Source organism: Aristolochia californica, unplaced genomic scaffold (genome assembly GCF_029961685.1).
Source record: "Aristolochia californica isolate CCGP_79_NKW_82.1479 unplaced genomic scaffold, dmAriCali1.0.hap1 SCAF_10, whole genome shotgun sequence".
Taxonomy (NCBI): Eukaryota; Viridiplantae; Streptophyta; class Magnoliopsida; order Piperales; family Aristolochiaceae; genus Aristolochia; species Aristolochia californica.
In genome coordinates, this window is record NW_027181771.1 from 31,110,634 (window position 1) to 31,129,915 (window position 19,282).

At 39.8% G+C, this 19,282-nt stretch overlaps 1 protein-coding gene across 1 annotated transcript; it reads left to right on the forward strand.

Moving 5' to 3' along the window:
- The first annotated feature begins 10,895 nt into the window (after nucleotides 1-10,895).
- LOC137936040 (protein SMAX1-LIKE 7-like) lies at nucleotides 10,896-18,969 on the forward strand. Its single transcript, XM_068780552.1, has 3 exons — nucleotides 10,896-12,071; nucleotides 16,407-16,656; nucleotides 16,806-18,969. Exons 1-3 carry the CDS (start codon nucleotides 10,972-10,974, stop codon nucleotides 18,714-18,716), a joined length of 3,261 nt encoding a protein of 1,086 aa, XP_068636653.1. The 5' UTR covers nucleotides 10,896-10,971; the 3' UTR covers nucleotides 18,717-18,969.
- Nucleotides 18,970-19,282: the final 313 nt, after the last annotated feature.

The following is a 19,282-nucleotide window of genomic DNA, read 5'->3' on the forward strand; positions in this document are numbered from 1 at the left end:
CCAAATTGAGAGTGAAAGTAGGAGTCAGTGTTTTAGTAAGTGGGGAAGGTTCGGGTTATTGTGACATTAAGATAGGTACTGTTGGTGTAGAGAAGGTGATGTTTGGAATTAATTAAGTTGGTGTGGTGAAGTTATAGATAGATAGGGTGAGATTTCATTGTTGGGTGTAAAAGTATGGATGTATTGGGTTAAGGGGTGTGGTGACTGGAATTGAGTAATAAAAAGAAGGTTGGGGTCTTAATTTTGGCTTGGTGAAGGGGTGGCTTGAGGAGGGTGAGTGGGGTAATGTTACGAAGAAAAATTGTGGTGTTGGTGACTAAGAAAACTTACCAAAAACATGTTTTGATGAAGTTTCATGATCCATTGCTTGTTGAGGAGAGGAAGGAGATCTTGCCATTCTTGCTTCCATGATGGATTGAAGCATGCTTGTTAGGCATTAAATTTGTCCTTCCAAAATGGTGTTCTTGGCCTAACATTCTTGGTCAAACATGTGAGTATCAACAACCACTTGTTGTTGTTATCGTTCTATGCATATTATGAACTTGCATGTCACAAGACCAAAGTGGGGAGTACTGGCGATGGCGCCCAAATAGCGTTCTTGAGGAGGAACGGCAGCCCCAAATCACTATCGAGCCCCACTTGCGGTAGGCATCAGTTTAGACGACTCATAAACGCAAAACAGCCATGGCGCAACAGCAGTATGGGGCATGCTTGCACAGGGGCAGTAGCATGAGTGCCCGCGCAAGTGGCCCATCCCCTCCCCAACCGGTTTCCTTCCAATAGATTTCCCTTCATTCGTCCTCTCCCCAGTCATGCTACCACTACCGTCGTCCATACCCTACCTTCTCATTTCCCTTTCCCCATCAATCTTTGCCATCCCGTGTCGATTGCCTTCGGCCTTTCCATCTCGTGTCGGCTGGAGAGTCGTTGCCACTGCTACCGCCAAGCCGTTGGTTGCCACATAAACGATAAGCCTTCTCATCACTCCACAAATCTCAATTTTTATCTTTGAATTAACTTCCACTCTAATAGTTTTCGAACACTATTGTGTAAGACGGTTCACGAACCATCACTTAAGTGACCCGTCCGTCGTCGGTTACAACCTTACAATTTCCTGTCGATTTGGTGGTCTCCTTTGATGGAGAGGAGGTTATAAGAGGGGGTCTGGTCTAGCAGAAGTATGCATGATATGGCGACATTTTGTGAAGAGCGACACTCTGTGTATGCTTTTTGATGTCCATTCTCGGGCCTCCATGGAGAGTCGGTGGCCGGCGTCGCCATTGGACGATGGCGGCCGACATCCGATGGGAGGCCGACGTACGACAGAGGACCGACATTTGAAGTCGAGCGTCCTCTCTGTGCATGGCTGGAGGTTGAAGACGACCTCCAACGCGCGGAAATTATAAAAAATGAAACTTAAGGTAAAGTTTCATTTAAATAACGAGTTGGCTCAGTCATGATGAGCAGGATTGGGCTAGTTGAGACGAGTTGGACGGGTTGAAGCGACTCGGGGGGTCAAATCGGGCAGGTTGGATCGACTCAAACAGGCTCGCCCGTTCCAACTCGCTAAAGCACCCGAGTGAAGACCAAGTTGACTTGGTTCTCAAACTCAATTTTGCACCAACAGGGTTTCGAACTGGCACGCTGGAAAGAAATATGGTGCCAATGACCATTAAGCCCGACTGGGGCTTTATGTGTTATCATTGGATACACATAACATATATATTTAAATTCCAATAATCTGTTTTTATGCATTTTTATTTAATTTTTCAATTGTGAAAAATTTTATTTAGGTTTTATGCATACTTCATTTTTATGCATAATTTTAAGTTGACCTAAATATAAAGAGTTATTAATTGACATTCATTTTAGTCAATTATTTTTATGTCATATTTTGGGTATACGTTTGAATAATTGAGTAATTATCATAACATTTTTAATTATACAAATGTCTAGGGACATTAAGTTTAGTCACATAAAGTAAATGATATAAAAAAAATTGTGATTCATCACGGAGATACAATAATTTAACCCCACAGGGTAAATATTATATTTAAGTGATTAATCAGGATGGGAAATAAATATTTTAAAAAAAATTAGTTGCCCATAAGCCTAGAATATTCCTTTACAAACAAATTTCTAGGTCCCATCATAAAGAGAAATAAATCGCATATGTGTTATAATCTAAGCCCATAGGAAAGATTATAATGACACGCTATTTATTTGTTTGGGTTATTTATATGGGTAAATATTCAAAAAAAATTGCTTCATTACATGTAAGTAAGCTTGTTGTGTACTTTTTGCATCTCTTCAAACTTTATTTGTCCCAACCTTTGATTCCTATATTGTTATCCTAAATGGGGAAAATTACATTGAGTGGAAGGAGAAACTTCTCATGTTATTAAGGTACATGGATCTTGACTTGGCACTTAGAGTGGATGAACCTCTGAAATCCACGGAATCTAGTACCCAAATTGAGAAAAATATCATTTGAACTTTGGGAGAGATCCAATCTATTAAGTTTGATGTTTATTAAGTCTCATATTAGGAAGAGTATTCGTGGATCTATTCCTGAATGTGCCAAAGTCAAGGACTATCTTCAAGCTATTCAGGCACAGCTTGAGACTTTCGATAAGGCATTAGCTAGCACCCTGATCACCCAAATGTGTTCCATGAAATTTACTAGCACCCCAGGGTGTGCGTGAGCACATCATGCAAATGCGGCATATGGCTGGAAGACTGAAATCGAAGGAGATTGAGATGTTCGAGTCATTTTTAGTCCACTTCATCCGTAACTCGCTTCTGTCTACATATGCACCATTCAAAATCTCTTATAACACACATAAGTATAAATGGTCAATTAATGAACTTTTGACCATGTGTGTACAAGAGGAAGGGCAACTTAATCAGAAGATGATCGAAAGTTTGCATTTGACAACTCGAGACAAGAGACCTTTTCAGAAAGGTAAGTGAAAAGTGTCTCTTACTAAAGAATCTAAGGGCGGTGTCAAATATTTCTTCTGTAAGAAGAAAAGACATATAAAAAAAACATGGCCCAATTCAAGCATTGGCTTGAAAAGAACGGTAATCTCATATCCTTAGTGTGTTTTGAATCCAATATGACTCATGCTTCTTATAACACTTGGTGGGGTGATTCTGGTACTACGATCCTTGTTGCCAACACCATGCACTGTTTCTTGAACCAACGAAAACCGATGCCAAGTGAATGCTCCATCTATTCAAGAAACATGATGGGTTCACATGTGGAGGCAGTTAGAACTTTCAGACTTGTCCTAAATATTGGCTTTGTCTTAGACCTTGAAAGGACATTCTATGTTCCATATTTTTCTAGAAACCTTATCTTAGTTTCCAGACTTTCACCTTTTGTATTTAGTTTTAATTTCCTTAGCAATTCCCTTCAATTGTGTAAAGGTTCATGTTGGAAATGACATTTTGGAGGAAGGATTGTCCAAACTTCTTTTAAACCCTATATTTTATTGCAGTCTTTCTACTATGCATGGTATTAATGTTAACATTAAGAAAAATATTATAAATGAGAAATCCTCCATGTTGTAACTTAGGAGATTAGGTTATATCTCCATGGATAGAATTAAAAGATTAGTTAATGATGGAGTCCTTGAGGCTCTTGATTTTATTGATTTTAGTATATGTGTGGATTGCCTTAAAAGAAAGCAAATCAATAAGTACAAGAAAAGTGTTAGGAGAACTTTTGATGTCTTAGAAATCATGCGCACTGATATTTTAGGTCTTTATGATGCATGTTTCAATGGTCAGAAGTAGTTCATTAACTTGATTGACGATCATACACGATATATGTATCTCTATCTGCTTTATGATAAAAGTAAAGCACTAGAAGCTTATAAGGTCTATAAAGCATAAGCAGAGAAACAAGTAAGCAACGAATCAAAATCGTGAGGTCAGATAGAGGTGGTGAATATTATGGAAGGTACACTGAAAGAGGACAATTGTCTAATCATTTTGTAATGCCATAATACACAATGCCTGGCTCACTGTCTCAAAATGGTGTGGCTGAAAGAAGAAATCGAACATTAATGAACATGGTGAGGAGTAAGATTAGTAACTCTGATCTTCGATTTTCATTGTGGAGTGAAGCTCTCAAAACTGTAGTCTATGTACTCAATAGGGTTCCAACCAAGGCGGTTCATCAAACGCCATTCGAGTTATGGAAAGGGTGGAAACCTAGTTTAAGGCATGTACATGTTTGAGGCTGTCTAGTTGAAGTTTAGACCTATAATCCACATGAGATAAAGTTAGACTCTAGAATAGTTAGTGGACATTTCATTGGCTAAGTAGAAAAACTCTATGGGAAACATATTTTATTGTCTATCTTATTCGATAAGAATTGTCAAATCCAAAAATGCAAGGTTCCTTCAGAATGATGAGATTAGTAGGAGTAGCCAACTTCAAAACTTTGTTTTTGAGGAACATGCAAGTCCTCCACCTGATCACAAAAGATATATTGGTTGTTCCTATTTTTACACAAGAGGTAAGGTGATTAGTGTTCATCGAAGTACTCTACATCCAGATACTATGGCGGCTTTAATGTGTGTGCAAGATTGGGTTGGAGCTGAATTTAGTAATAAGTTTAATTCTATATTTAGTACTTCACTTAATAGTTATTTGTTTCTTTTAAAATACCAATTAACTTTATTATTTATTTCTTTTTTAAAAAAATATTCCTACTTTTATCTCGACTAAGTTACAGGGTGATGATAGAAATTAATTTGGTTTTAAGTACAATTATATGTATATTTTTAATTTTAATTAATTATTTTTAAACGTTAGTAATTGGTTGACCTTTTTTAAGCAACTTGTTTCTTTTCTGAGTGGTGCTCTTTGGGGATTGATTGAGTTATAACGTTGTTATCATGAATTCCCCTCTTATTATGAATTATTTACGAGTTGTGAGGGTACGGCGATAAAACTATGATGTGGTGTAATATGTAAACAGTTTGATTGTTTGATATTGTTGACTTGTTATGGTATTTCTAGGAGTATTGAGACTTTAATCCATGTAGAGTGACTCAATGTGATGGATGTTTAATTACTTCATTTGGAAATGTTAGATTTATTTTGTAATTATTTTCATCTTATTTGTACTTTTAGGTATATTATCAATTGATATCATTTTAGTTGTTACTTTTGTATTTATAAAAAAATTATAATTCTTACAGCTTTACTAATTTTTTATCGATTATATAAGGGAAGTATTTGAATAATATGTTTGTATTTCATAATGGTTATTTGTTATATTTTGTCATTTTTTGTCATTATAGGTGTAGTATGAACATGTTGTAGTAATTTTTCACTTTGTGGTGATAATTTTATGATTTGTAAAGGTTAATTATTTTAATGGGCCAGTAATTATGGGTTGGGGACGAGATAGGGATGGACAGAGGCGAGGACCCAACGAGTACAAGGAGGGGACAAGGTTGGTTTCTCAAACCCATTTGGGTTTTTTTATTAGGATTTTGGGGGACCCAACCCCGATCCGAGCTGTGCCCACCCCTACTTAAGCCAACACCCTTATTTATAGCATTATTTGGAAAATTAATTAATCAAGTAGGCATTCATAACTCAATAAGAGATTATAGAAAATTGAAAGGATTATATTAATAGGGGACAAATTCTAGAAATTGAAAAATTACATCAATTAAAGATAAAATCTAATCTAGTAAGATCTTATTTTATCAAGAAGATGGGGCATTTTCCCTTTTTGCCCTCAAGTCCCACGCCTAGTAGGTATTTCCCTTTTTGCACTCAAACCCCACATCCCTTGTTTCTTAGAAGTGTCACTTTCTATTTTGTGTTGGTTTCTCTTTCTATTTTTCTTTTCTCTTCTCACCTTCTCTTTTGTTCAACTTTTATTTTTCTCTTATTTCATTGGGGGTAATTTTGGGTTTCTATCTTTTCACCCCTAAGTATCAACCTTCTCCTCAAATATTAATGGGTTGGGCTTACTGAAACCCAATCCCAAATCAAATCATTAATAAACGCAATGAATACGCAAGGATTCTCAACCGGATTTCGATTAAAATGGAGGCCCACGTGGAAATAACCCGCACTTTCCGGGTTCAATGAACTAGGGCCCACGAAAGTACAAAAAATCGATAGCCATAGGAGGTTCGAGATATGGACCTCGTGGAAGCCTAGTTTGCCACATGAGTGGAATGATTATGTAATGTGCGGATTGTTGGATTTCCCTGGAATGGCAAATCCACGCCATGGCTTTTTCCATTTAAAGTGCAATTTGATGTTACACGTGTCGTCCAGATGAGGCGCGGATGAGGGGGGGGGGGGGGGGCCGAGAACGGGGTGCTACTCTCGTCCACTTGCCTTTGTGATCTTTAACTGCAGAGGTGGGCCCACGGGTGGCTGTCGCTGAAAAGCTCAGAAAAAGGAGCGTTGCGATCATTAGTCATTCCCATGTGCAGAAATAAATATTTTATTTATTCATTTTATTTTACGATCTCCTGCCTTCTCATTTCACAGAGACAGGGGACAGACTTTCTCCATCTGTGATTGCAGGTGGGTGGGAGGGCAGGATGGTACCCTTCATCTTCCTATTTTTCTCTCTCTCTCTCTCTACCATCAAGGGAGGTGGGGCCACACAAGGATCTTAGGGTTCCCATTATAAATAATTAATTGATAATGAGGTAAAATTAACCAAATAATTAATGGTCTTAGCCTGTGACTCGTTTTCCGACGATATATATATCAGATAGAAAACGAGTAACTTCCAGGGTGGCATGTAAATGGTACAAGGTCCGGAATCCGATACAATGGGGCTATATAGCTTTGAAGAAATGTCACATCGGGGCCCTGTAATCGATAGCAGTACAAAGTACCTGCCACTACAACCGCTACAACTTCCAAGTTCCACCTCATGGCGCGTAGAAAACAGTGCAAGTACGAAGTTTACTTGCAATGGGGGCCCACAGAAGCGAAGCAGGTTATTACACGGAGAAGCGGACCTCGTGGCTCCCTAGGTTACCACAGAATTGGAATCATTAAATGTGCCTGATTTGTCGAATCCTCCTCGAATCTCGATTCGTGTTATTACTTTTTACTCGACTTTGGTGGGGTTTTTATCTTCTGCATACGTGTCAGTCGTCAGAGATAGGGACACGAGGAGCAAGAACACGGTTCGCCACTTTCACTTCCGATTGATCTTGCTCAGCAGTACTGGGCCCCAACAGGTAACTGTCAAAGAAAAGCTGAAAAAGAGACCTGCAACTTGGCCATTTGCTCTTTCCAAATAAATCAATTAGTTTTTCTTTTCTTCTTCTAAATTCAGGCTTTTAAATCATTTGCGTAGCGAACATATTTTTGATGTTGACGTGAAAAATAGGGGGATTGATTGTGGGGACAAGCACAAAGTGGGCAATAAGTGGGGGGGTCTCCTCGCTCAATGGTTCACAGGTCACGGCCCTTCCTATCAAGGTCACGTTAGTCCTCAAAAGAGGGATCCAGATCAAACCTCTCGAAGAGTGAAGATTATTTTCCTAAATGAGTTTAATAAGTAGGCTATTAATCCAAATTCCAATTTTTTTCAATGTCTTTTTAATGCTATCATAAAGACTAATAAATCTGATCTCTTGTCTCCCGAAGACTTAATCAGATAAGCTAATTCTCAGTCGGGGACAATGTGACTCAACATAACAGGCTTTATCAAAACAAGTGTGGAGCACTGATATGGTCCAAATAAGCTCGCTAGTCACATCCAACTGCTTTATGGCTAAGTACACTGCAGTGACCACTGGGTCCCACACATTTCTCATCGTCCCCTTCACCAATCCCGTTGGAAATTTTTTCAAGTGACAATCATCGATTCTTTGTTACTCGTATTTTTTTTTTTTTTTTATGGCTAGAAACCGTTACACGTTACACTAACACATAAAGAGTGAATGCAAATATGCCAACATAGAAGTCCGGACACAACCGCTAATGTGGCTTACTTTGGAGGCAACCTCAGACGAGACCAGAATCACATAAAATTGTGAAGAAAGAGGAAGCCCAACATCGCTCTCTTGATCGCGAGATGCCTAATCAACAATTCTCGCTTGTGTTTCAAGTTAAGCGAGCGGAAAAAGTGAGATTCGTCTCTTGGCCTAGGGCCGATTCGTGACTGATATGTATCGGTGGAACTGGACCGATATGGGGAAAGAAAAAAAAGGGGAAGGTATCACTTTAGAGTAAAAGGGTAGGTGCTAAAGGTCCCCGTGTCATTTCAATTAAAATTGAGAATTTCTATCAAGTGTACGTTGAATATGTTCACTTCTCTCCTTTAGCAAAGTGAATCTAGTGCCGGTGCTGGTGCATTCCATCAGCATTCCATAGAGTGGGTCTCCTGATTCGACGACTTTTCTGTTTCGAACCCGTTATTCATCATTTTTAGTTTTTGTCTAATTAACAGGATATGAAATCGTCTTTAACAGAACCGGACCGGGTTAAATCAAGAGGAATCTGTCTAGGGCAGGCGTAGAGGCGAGAGGAGAATATTATTGATGATGAGCGGCGAGAGATTCCATCACTTTCCTTATTGAGGGTGCGGTCTTTCTACTCAAAATCTCTCTCCATCGCCTTTCCATGGGCAAGCCATGGTCCCCCCTCCCTCCACACTTCCATGCCTGGCTCGTTAAAGGTAAGATTTCCAAGTCAATTCTTCCAGATATCGCAGCCCCCTTTTTCCTTTTTATATTACGCGTAAATATTAATTCCTGGCACGAGATTGAACGGCTCGTTTCCTTACCATTTTTTTGGGTTCGTGGGCACCGATGCCAGAAGCCCCTTCAAGAACATTCATGGATCCTTTCAGAGCAGTCTTTAATGGAGTCGGTTTACTAGGTGTTTGTGGAAATGCCCGAGAGAGAACCCCCACCGAAGGAGGCGAAATTATTGGGCGCGGAGTCAATTCTGCTCAATTATTATAAAATTTGAATGGGGAGTTGTGTGGCAAAGTGGCTTGTACTGGGCATGAGTTGACAGTTTTTTGTAGATGTTAGCATTATGGCCGTGTAAGATGGCTTGTGGCGTCCTGTCCGAGTTTCCGCCCTCCACCCACCTTCTGGCAGATGGGATTATGGAATTGAATATGTTAATATGGGATTTGTCTGCTTTAATGGAAGGGAAATAATAGACGTCAAATGTTTGCTCTTTTTGTGCATGTTTTCGTGCTCGATTAAAGCTTAAATAATTTACCCGTTGACTAACCTTCCCATTAAGAAAAGTCTGATTTTGAATGCCTTTTTACTTGCCATAGCGTGTTTTTTTACTGTCTCCAAGTTACTATATATATATATATTTATATCTCATACCTGGCTGGACTTGATTGTTGAAACGTGAAACTCGCAACTGTTTTGGTCCCTCGCGAGTCAGCAACTCAGGATCACTTGGAATTTGATACCCACATGAGTGGTGTGGTGGATGGATGACTTTTTAAGTGTCTTCTCACACTGAGACGCGTTTCAAAACATCCGAAGAGACGCGAACTGTTACATGAATAGACACACTCTAATGACGTCTCACACTAAAAATGAGTCCAAATGATATTTGAGGATAAAAAAGTGAAAACCAAGACTTTTTCATGAAATCAAAAGTTTTTTTTTTTTAAAAAAAATGTAGAAGAATAACTTACGAGGTCCCATAAAACGTAACGCGTGTCAGGTACCACGAGAAGGAATGGTTGTCTATGACTTGTAGTTATATTAGAAAATGGCATCCGGTTCTGTTATCTTGGTTCAACGCATGCGAATGCGAATATATGAGAAGATTTTAACGAAGATATAGAACAAAATATCGATTTGGTCTTTATAAAAAAACAAGCTGATTTGCATATATGCCCCTTTTGACGTCTCTCTCCGCTGGCCCTTACACTCTTATAAGAGGCATAGGCATCACTCCTTTACACAAAAAAGTGGGAAATTGGGAAATTGAGGAAGACTCTGAAGATACGACGAGCTTTTTGGGGATGGAATATTATATTCTTTCGAAAAACATAAATATATATATATATATATATTTTTTATTTATATTATAAAAAAAAAAAAAAAAACAGGAAAAGGATGGAAGGAGATGTTTGTGGTGGTGGGTGGACTATTCCTGCTTTCCATTCCTTTTCCCTTATCGGCACGCGATCTTTACGACTCCATTTTCCCGGCCCCACATGACTTTTGACGACGTTGACGTGAGTGTCCGGTGTCCACCCTCCTTCGCGGGGTGTGAAAGGAGATTCTTTACACGCAACGCAGGGTGATTACTACAAGCTATACCGTCTATTAACTTGTTCATCACACGGATGATTTACATGTGGGTGCAACTTGCAAGCAGTGACGTGGCAAAAATCGAAATTATTTAGTAAATACTCTTAATACGAAGGATGATTCATAAAACAAAACAATTCGCGCCTTCCAGATGAAATCCCATCTCTGGTTCTTATCGGATTGCTAGGGTTTGTGAGTCAAGAGGAATCAGTGACCCAGACCCCACGCGAGCGAGGTGATCTTAGCCGTGGATATTTTGGCCACGCAAGCGATTTTTCACTAGGAACCAATGGATTCAGGTGATGCTACAGGGTCAGGATTGGGCAGACGCGGCGTACCGATAGAATTTCACGCGCTGGCGCACTTGGGTGTGTTGATCGGTCATTGTGAACCGAACCCCCAACGCAATGGGAGAGTGACAGAGGAGAGATAAGAAGGTGCAAAGAAAAAGACAAGAATATGTGCAGTTGCATTTATGGGGTCCACGGTTGCCACGTCATAGCACTTTCGTCCCCCCTTCCCCCCCGGCTTAATAAATAATCAAAAGCAGAATGTAGTTTATTCTTACCGCATTTTTTTATTATCTTCAGGAGTCAGGAGGTGAGAGAGAGAGAGAGAGACAGCAGGAGCCGCTTTGAGCGAAAACCTATTTAATGCTCGCCGGGAAATGCCGACGCCGGTGAGCGCCGCTCGTCAATGTCTCACTCCGGACGCCGCCAGGGCTCTCGAGGACGCCGTTACTGTCGCTCGCCGCCGGGCCCATTCTCAGACTACCTCTCTCCATGCCGTTTCTGCTCTCCTCGCTCTTCCCTCTTCCCTCCTCCGGGAGGCCTGCTCCCGTGTCCGCAGCTCTGCTTACTCCCCGCGCTTTCAGCTTCGGGCACTCGAGCTCTGCTTTAGTGTTGCTCTCGACCGTTTGCCTTCTTCGCAACCCCTAGATGAGCCCCCCATATCCAACTCTCTCATGGCTGCCATTAAGCGATCGCAGGCCAATCAGCGCCGGAACCCCGACACGTTCAACAACCAGCATTCCTTCCAGCAACAGGCTAACCAATCACAGGCCTCTTCCATTTTGTTGATTAAGGTCGAGTTGAGGCAGTTGGTTCTATCCATCCTAGACGACCCCGTCGTTAGCCGCGTCTTTGGAGAAGCTGGATTTCGAAGTACGGATATTAAGTTGGCGATTATTCGCCCGCCTGGCCCGCGCTTCCCACGTGCTCGCTTCCCGCCTCTTTTTCTATGTAACTTTGCCGAAACACAGCCCGACGTCTCCGACTTCGACGAGAACTGCCGGCGGATTTGCGAGGTTCTGACGAAAAGCAGGAACAAGAATCCGTTTCTTATTGGTGTTTCGGCTCGAGAGGCTGTTCGAAATTTTCAATGTTGCGTTGAGAGAGGCGGAACGGGACACCAGGTCCCGAGAGAACTCGCTGGGTTGAAGTTCGTGTCTGTTGACAAGGAAGTGATGGAGGGGTCACTGAGATCGATGTCTGAAGAACTGGGTCCCTTGGCCGAGTCTGGCGTTGTTATTGACGTCGGAGATTTGAAGAACTTCCGCGACGACGGTTTGGTGGTCGCCGAACTTTCCAGGTTGCTGGAACTTCACCGCGAGCGGCGGTTGTGGTTGATCGGCTGTGCATCAAATTATGAGACGTACATGAAGTTTCACTCTCTGCATCCTACCTTGGAGAAGGATTGGGATCTCCAGCTTCTTCCCATAACTTCGATCAGCTCCGGTCTGGGAAGGTTGCATCCTCGGCGACACAGGTGTGTTTCATCTCTGGATTCGTCTTCTCTTCTTTAATTTAGCGCATTACTCTAATTGATCGTGTCTGCTTTCATCACTTGTTTGTAGATTATTTAGTTGTTACTTTTTACGTTTATCTGAACCGAGTAATATTTTTCTCCGGTTCACGTGTTCGCACAATCTTTTACATCGACAAATGTGGAATAAGTTTGAATTTAACAGGTGGACTTGGCTTGTCTGTTGAGAGTCCGTCATACTTATTTTCTTTCCTTTTCTACCTTTTTTTTCAAATCCCATGAAACTGAACGCTCTTATTTTATATGGTAGTGGGTTTCCATCCGCGCGGTTGTGCACTTGTTTGCTCTCTGTATCTGAATTTGTTAAATTGTCTCCAAGGTGCTAAATGTTGCAAAGCTTGAGGAAATGGTTTCCCAGTTTCGATATAGGGACTTCTGGAATTTAATGAAAGTTTTGGAGGATAAAAAAGGTTCATAAGGAAGTCTACAAAATTCTGTTTTTAGACTTGTGGAAGTCTTAAAGTTTTGGCTCCATGCCTTCCATGCTGACTAAGTTTTTCTTTTAACTAACAGGGTTGCACTGCTAGTATTTTGTTCGAATGATAACTGGATCAATGTTATGCAAACAGTTAGTATGATTTGATAATCTGCATAAACTACTTGATAACAACACATTCCAGTTATAAGTCAGAACATTTGTGAGCAGTTGCAAACTTTTTTTTATGAGTTTGATAAGTTCATGTGTCGTAGTAGATGCCATCTGACACTGGCAGCTTAAGCAAAATTTCTCTTGTAGAGCACAGATTGGTTCAATCATCTACTTAAGCAGGGGTGAGTGTCTAGGATATCCAAGGCGTCTTGCTCAGTGTAAAAACCGTGATGTCTACGAGTGGATACGTTTTGGATGGTAGGAGATGATCAGTTACCGGTAATATCGTGTCACCCCCTGAAAATTCAAGACATCATGGCTGACGCATGAGATGTAATTTTTGTCTTGCCTGAAAATCCAAGTCATGGTCAGCAAGATGCTCCATCCTGACACAAAGTTATTGTTTAACTCTCTGGTTCAAGTTTGTAATTTTCTAAAATGGTGACAATTGATAAGTTAGACTTAGTTTTCGTACTTTGAAGTTGGGGGATAGTGTCATGTCCCAGAATTTGAGAGCTCGGAAAGGTGACAAAAACAACATCTGTTCGAATTCAACTCAGATTGTCTGAGGATTTTATTGATCAGACACAGCTGACAAAAAGAGATAAAAGGAAGGAGATTTTGAATAGCTGCTTGGAAGCATCAATTAATTGTTGTGAATGGGTCAGTTTGAAAGGGAAAGAAGAAGAGAAATGTCTAGATCAAATGAAGAGAGGTCTTTAAGATACGATAAAGTCAGTCTTGAAAAGAGTAGCATGATTATTAAAAGTAGTTGCTGCCGACCTGAACAGACATTGTATTAGAGGATTATATGGGGAAATATTTGCAGCAATAAGATGGTTAAGAAGTCCTATATGGACATCCATATGGTAGGTCATATATGTTACTCAGCTCTTGTATTTTCCTCTGCAAAAAATTATGGGCTTTCCAGAGTCTGTCATTTCAGTAGTTGCAAAATCCGATTCAAAGAATATGTCGTGGTTAGCACGGAGGCTTTCTGGCATGTGGCAGAGTTTGAGGTCCTATGATGACACATTCACTTTCAAGAAAAAAAAGCCAATGTAAACATGACATGTAGAATTGAGGCAGGAGAAGAGTTGCTATGAACGGATTGTGCTGGTTCTGAACAAGTCAATGGCTGTTAAGCAAGTGAGTATTTATGTCTTTCTATTGCTTACCTTTCATGCTCTGTGAAATTTTAGCTGCTATATCATGTAATTTTTTTAAAATAAAAGTTCAACCTTGGGCATGTGCAGGTAATGCAATAAGGATTATAGCTGGACATTTTGGTGCCTATCTGAAGTTAAAGGCAGCTAAATCTCAGGTTTGCCTAGTTTACTAATGTTTTTGTTTTCATTCTAAATGCAAAATTATTATCTGCACATATTTATGATTTATAATTTCCAATTCAATTTGATGGTGGTAGGTGATTCAAAACAGAGGCGCAAGTTGGGATGAGTCCTGTTCACAGTCATGGAAGATCCATTCAGTGCTTTTTTATGAGATTTGTGGGAGGCCCTTCAACTTTGTTCATTGGAGTAGAATTCTATGGTGTCCAATTGCGTGGATTTTGTCTCTTGGAAAGGGCATCTAAACATTTAAGCTTTTTATGAGAGGGGAAAATGAAGGAGGAAGTCGAGTTAAGTTGACAATAAGAATACGGAGAGCTAATTCAGGGTGAAAAGGGAGAGATCAAAGTCTAGAGTGAGGGAGGAAAGCACATAATAGGTGCTTTCAAGGATTGAAAAATCTCCTGGTTGGATTAAATTGACATGAAGGTCTGAGTTACTATGTTACTACTTTAGTGCTGAGAAGAGTTAGGAATGGTGTTGGTCTGATTTATTTGGTGATTGCAAAGGAGTGCAGTTGAACTTCTGGATCTTGTGTGAGCTTTTTCTTTTTTCAATCGTTCATTGCAATATTGGGCATCAAAGTATTGAACTCCTTGTTGGCATATTGGATTATAGGAAGCTTTAGGAGTTTGATTAAAAAAGAAGAAATAATTTCTTGAAAGCTTGATTATGGGCAAGGGCTTGTGTATAGTGAGTTGAACAACTGGCCGGCCATTTCCAGATCTAGGCTTTATGCTTTAATAACTAGATCTTTTTATTTATTAGTAAGGAAAACATCTTTATCTAATTGGTTCCTGACAAGGTTGAGGTTAATTTGGTTCATTGGGAAATATTTTTGGGGCTTGTTGAAGTCATATTTTGGGGTATTTACTTCATCACAGGTCAATTTGTTATTTCATGGTAAGTTGGTGTGGCAGATTGGCAGTTGTACAGCTTTTAGAATCCAATGGTTTTCCACTTGTCAATCCGTTTTGAGTTCAATTTCTACTTTCAACTGTTAAGGTTTTCTATGTCTGCTAATTGACATCCCTATGATATGTTAACCTTGTCATGCAATTTTCTTCCTTTATTATCTGGTGAGTTTGGTTCTGTCGATGGTTTCTTTCTATACTTCATTCAGTCCTTTTTATGGGTTATTTTTTGAAATGTTATGTGAAAAAAAAAAAAAAAAAGTTATGGAGTTGAGACTCGAACTTGAGTCCGTTTTGGAGCATCAAGTCTTCTGATCACTTGTTCTTTCCTTGGGATTTAATTAATGTGTAAACTACTCAAATACGTTATGTTCTCTATGTACACTTTCATATGGTTACTTTGGGAAGAATTTTGTGTTAATCTAAACTCTGACATTCTCTGAACATGTTACATATACTTCCATAGCTTATCTATGTAACTTCATCAAATAAATATAAAAGCAGTACTCTGCACGAAGAATCTCTAGTAAGCATCTTCTTCTGAAGAAAATTGGCATTATCAATGCCCTCACAACACTGGTGGGTCATGAACTTTGCCCTTAATAAAGTGGATCAACCAGGAGAGAATTAAGTTTTTTGGGTCGTTTAAAGGTTAAGATTTTGGCCCCATTTAAAAAGTTTAGTTGATTTATAGAAGTAATTCTCATCTTTGTATTTGTTGCTTCTAGGTTGTTCATGAAAAATACTCCTTTTGAGCAGATTACTTCTTTATTGCTGGCTTCTTCTAGTTTATTATACTTATCTTATCTTGTGTCAATTGCAGTTATCGTGTAACTCTTGCTTATTGGTAAAATAATTATGGAATCTGAGATTTTGTGCAACAATGAGTCTGATTCTGAACAAAGAGATGTGCAGGAATGGGTCAATCCTTTCACAGTTGCTAATGATATTAAAAGTAGATGTAGTACAAGTCATTTGGAAAGTAACATAATAAAGCTAAAAATGTGACTCGTATTTTTTAGATATTTCATATACTGTTAAATGGTCTTTATAGCCACACTAACGAATATGCATGGAGCCTAACACTCTAAGGAAATGTTTATCCTCTGCTTCTAACGGCTTGATGGTCAATGGTGTTAGAGACTAATCTTTTGTGAATAATGAATGAAACTGTCTTTGTAAGATTATAAATAAGTCAACAGTGTTTAGGATACTCATTAATTTCAATCTTTTCTCAACAAAACAAAACTCTTGTTTTGGGTTTCATGGAGATGCATTTAGAGCAATGCAATCCTCTTTAAGTGTGCTGCTTACTTGGTCTGTCTTTTGACTGACCAATTTCTTCCTAATGTGTGCATGTTTTGCATTAGCTTCTGACCTCTTGTGATATATATCTCACAGTTCCCTACTTGTGATATACTTACAGCTTGATGGAGTCATTTGTGCCGTTTGGTGGGTTTTTCTCAACCATATCAGATTTAAGGAGCCCTGTGAGCAGTACGTATCAAACCTTATCAATCCGTTGTGGCATATGTGATGAGAAGTATCAGCAAGAACTTGCAGAAATTATGAAGGGACCCACTCTTCCCGGCGGGGATCAGCCGCATGCAAGTTTGCCTACTTGGCTTCAGAGGGCTGACTTGGTTAGAGGAAAGAGTGGATGCGACCCTGCTAAGGTGTGTGTTTTGTTGAAGCTATTTATTCTCTTAGATTGCTTGTTTTATGGCATCCTTCTGGTGGATGCGTGTGTTAAATCTTGTAGTGACTGTGAAATTAATATATTGCAGTCTCCATTTAAAAACTGCATTCCTTCTTTTCAGTGCAGACCAAAGATGATGGGGCTTTTCTCTATGCTAAGGTTATGGGTTTGCAGAAGAAATGGAATGATATTTGCCTGAATATTCACCGAAGTTGTCAGATACTCGAACCTGACTGTAACAGGGTTAGAGCCCAATGTCTTCCTGGTGTTGTTAGCTTGCCATGTATAGCTGATAACAAAGAGCCATCAGATTCTCACTGTAGATCGTGTAAAAGTACCTCTCCAAACCAAGGTGGCGGAAAAAACGAATTCCCCATCTTGACTAATAAGCAGAAGATCTCAGTATCATGCCAGAACACGCCAGTCCCTGTGGTTTCTGAATCTAAAAAAGAGAACTTACTGTCCAGACCAAATGCAAGACTTTCAAAAAGTGAAGAGCTTCAAAAGGATCATTTACAATATGAGCTATGTGCTTTGTCAGATACAGGTGTTGGATATCGGCAAGCATCTCCATCCTCTGTGACATCTGTAACCACAGATTTGATGTTGGGAACGAATTATGGTCCTGCAAAAGAACAGAAGAAAGACTTTGAGATTTGTGAGGAACGGTCAAAGGACTTCACAGGTTGCTCACCGGTTGGGGTCCACTCAGATCCGTCAGTGAAAAAAACATGTAAGGGTATTAAAGGTGCTTGTGATCTACAAGGTCTGGATACTACTGATGCTACTAAACAGTTCGATTCAAGAGATTTCAAGTCTCTTTGGAAAACCCTAACTGAAAAACTTGGCCGGCAAGAAGCAGCCATATGTGCTATTAGTCAAACTATAGCCCATTGCAGAGCTGGAAATGAGAGACGCCGTGGTGCAAGCTTGAAGGGAGACATATGGCTGAGTTTTATGGGACCTGATAGGGTTGGGCAAAAGAAAATTGCCATGGCTCTTGCAGAATTAGTGTTTGGAAGCAAGGAAAAGTTTGTTAGTGTCGATCTGAGTGCTCAAGATTGTGATACCCCTTCCCACTCAGTTGTTGACCTAGGACAAAAAATAAGTGGGTATGATTTGAGAGGAAAGACTGTTGTTGATTATATTGCTGGTGAAATAAGTGAAAAGCCCTTATCAGTTGTCTTCCTTGAAAATGTAGATAAGGCTGATTTTATGCTCCAAAATAGTTTATCTCAAGCGGTCAAGACAGGAAAATTTCCAAACACTCATGGGAGGGAAATCGGGATTAACAACACGATCTTTGTTACTACTGTGAGAGGGCTAAGGAGTAAAACTGCTTTAAGTGGAAAAGATTATGATAAGTTCTCTGAGCAAAGGATTTTGGCTGCCCAAGGCTGGGATATGAAGATTCTGTTTCATTACTCCTCGGAGCCTGTGGCTAAAGGTGGCTGCAATGTTGTAGTTACCTCCTATGATGCATCCCTGGACAGATCAAGCTCTTCAGGTCATGTATCGGTGAATAAGAGGAAACTAGAAGAGTTTGTTAAGGGTCAGAGGACATCGCATCTGTCTTTGGATTTAAATCTGTCAATTGAAGAGATGGAAGCAAAAAATTTAGACGTTACAGATGAAGAGAGTGACTCCTTGTCTGAAAATTCAGAGGCTTGGCTTGATGAATTCTTTGATTTGGTGGATGAAACAGTTGAATTTAAGCCATTTGATTTTGATTCTCTGGCTGAAAATATACTAAAGAAAATCAGGAAAGTCTTTGAAACATCAATGAGGTCCAAAGGTTTGTTGGAGATAGATTTGAAATGCATGGAACAGATTCTTGCCGCAGCATGGGTGTCCAATGGGATGAGAGATATTGAGGTTTGGATTGAAAAGGTTCTAGGAAAGTGCTTCATGGTAGCCTCGGAAAGGTGTAGGAGCCAGTCAGCTCCTGTTGTATTGCAGCTAGTTACTTGTGAGGAAGGTTACATGGAAGAGCAAGAGCTAGGAGTTTGCCTTCCATCCAGAATTACTGTGGATTGACATGTAATTTGCGTGTATTTTTTGAGGTAGTAGTTTCTTGTAATTATCAGATGTACAATGTAGTGCATAGAATGTACTAGTATTAGTTGATTAGTTAATATCCTGCTAAACCCATCTGTAAATCTGTCTTGGGTTTTGTCAGGTCGTGGCTGCCATTTGTTTCTAAGTTACTGGCTGTATCGAACTGTTCTAGCTTTTGAAGTGTCTGTGCGGCCTTGTTGTTGTTATCTCCTCAGGCTACATATTTCACTCAGCTTTCTCTGCATCTCACGGCTTAATTGGAAAATCGGAGTCTTTTGAGTTGAGTCTTCATAAAGATTCGCCCCATCCAGATATGAATTTTGCCGGTTGAAATATGCTAATAGTTCGAATTTGAATCTCAGCCATTGAACATTTATCTTATTATAAAGCCTAGATATAAGGGATCTGAAAACCATGTCTCGGTATTATGATCGGACGGCAGAGAGAGAGAGAACTCATTCTTTGTTCAAATCTAACCTGAACTCACTCTTTAGCGGGTGTAGCATGTGACCTCAAACATCTTCAGTTCTCCATTCATATAATCG

What these genes read in the sequence shown, in the direction of transcription:
- LOC137936040 (XM_068780552.1), top strand. Translation starts at nt 10,972, where the DNA reads ATGCCGACGCCGGTGAGCGCCGCTCGTCAATGTCTCACTCCGGACGCC. An exon ending in TTGCATCCTCGGCGACACAG is followed by an intron (nt 12,072 to 16,406) that starts GTGTGTTTCATC and finishes ATATACTTACAG; the next exon opens with CTTGATGGAGTCATTTGTGC. An exon ending in GTGGATGCGACCCTGCTAAG is followed by an intron (nt 16,657 to 16,805) that starts GTGTGTGTTTTG and finishes TTTTCAGTGCAG; the next exon opens with ACCAAAGATGATGGGGCTTT.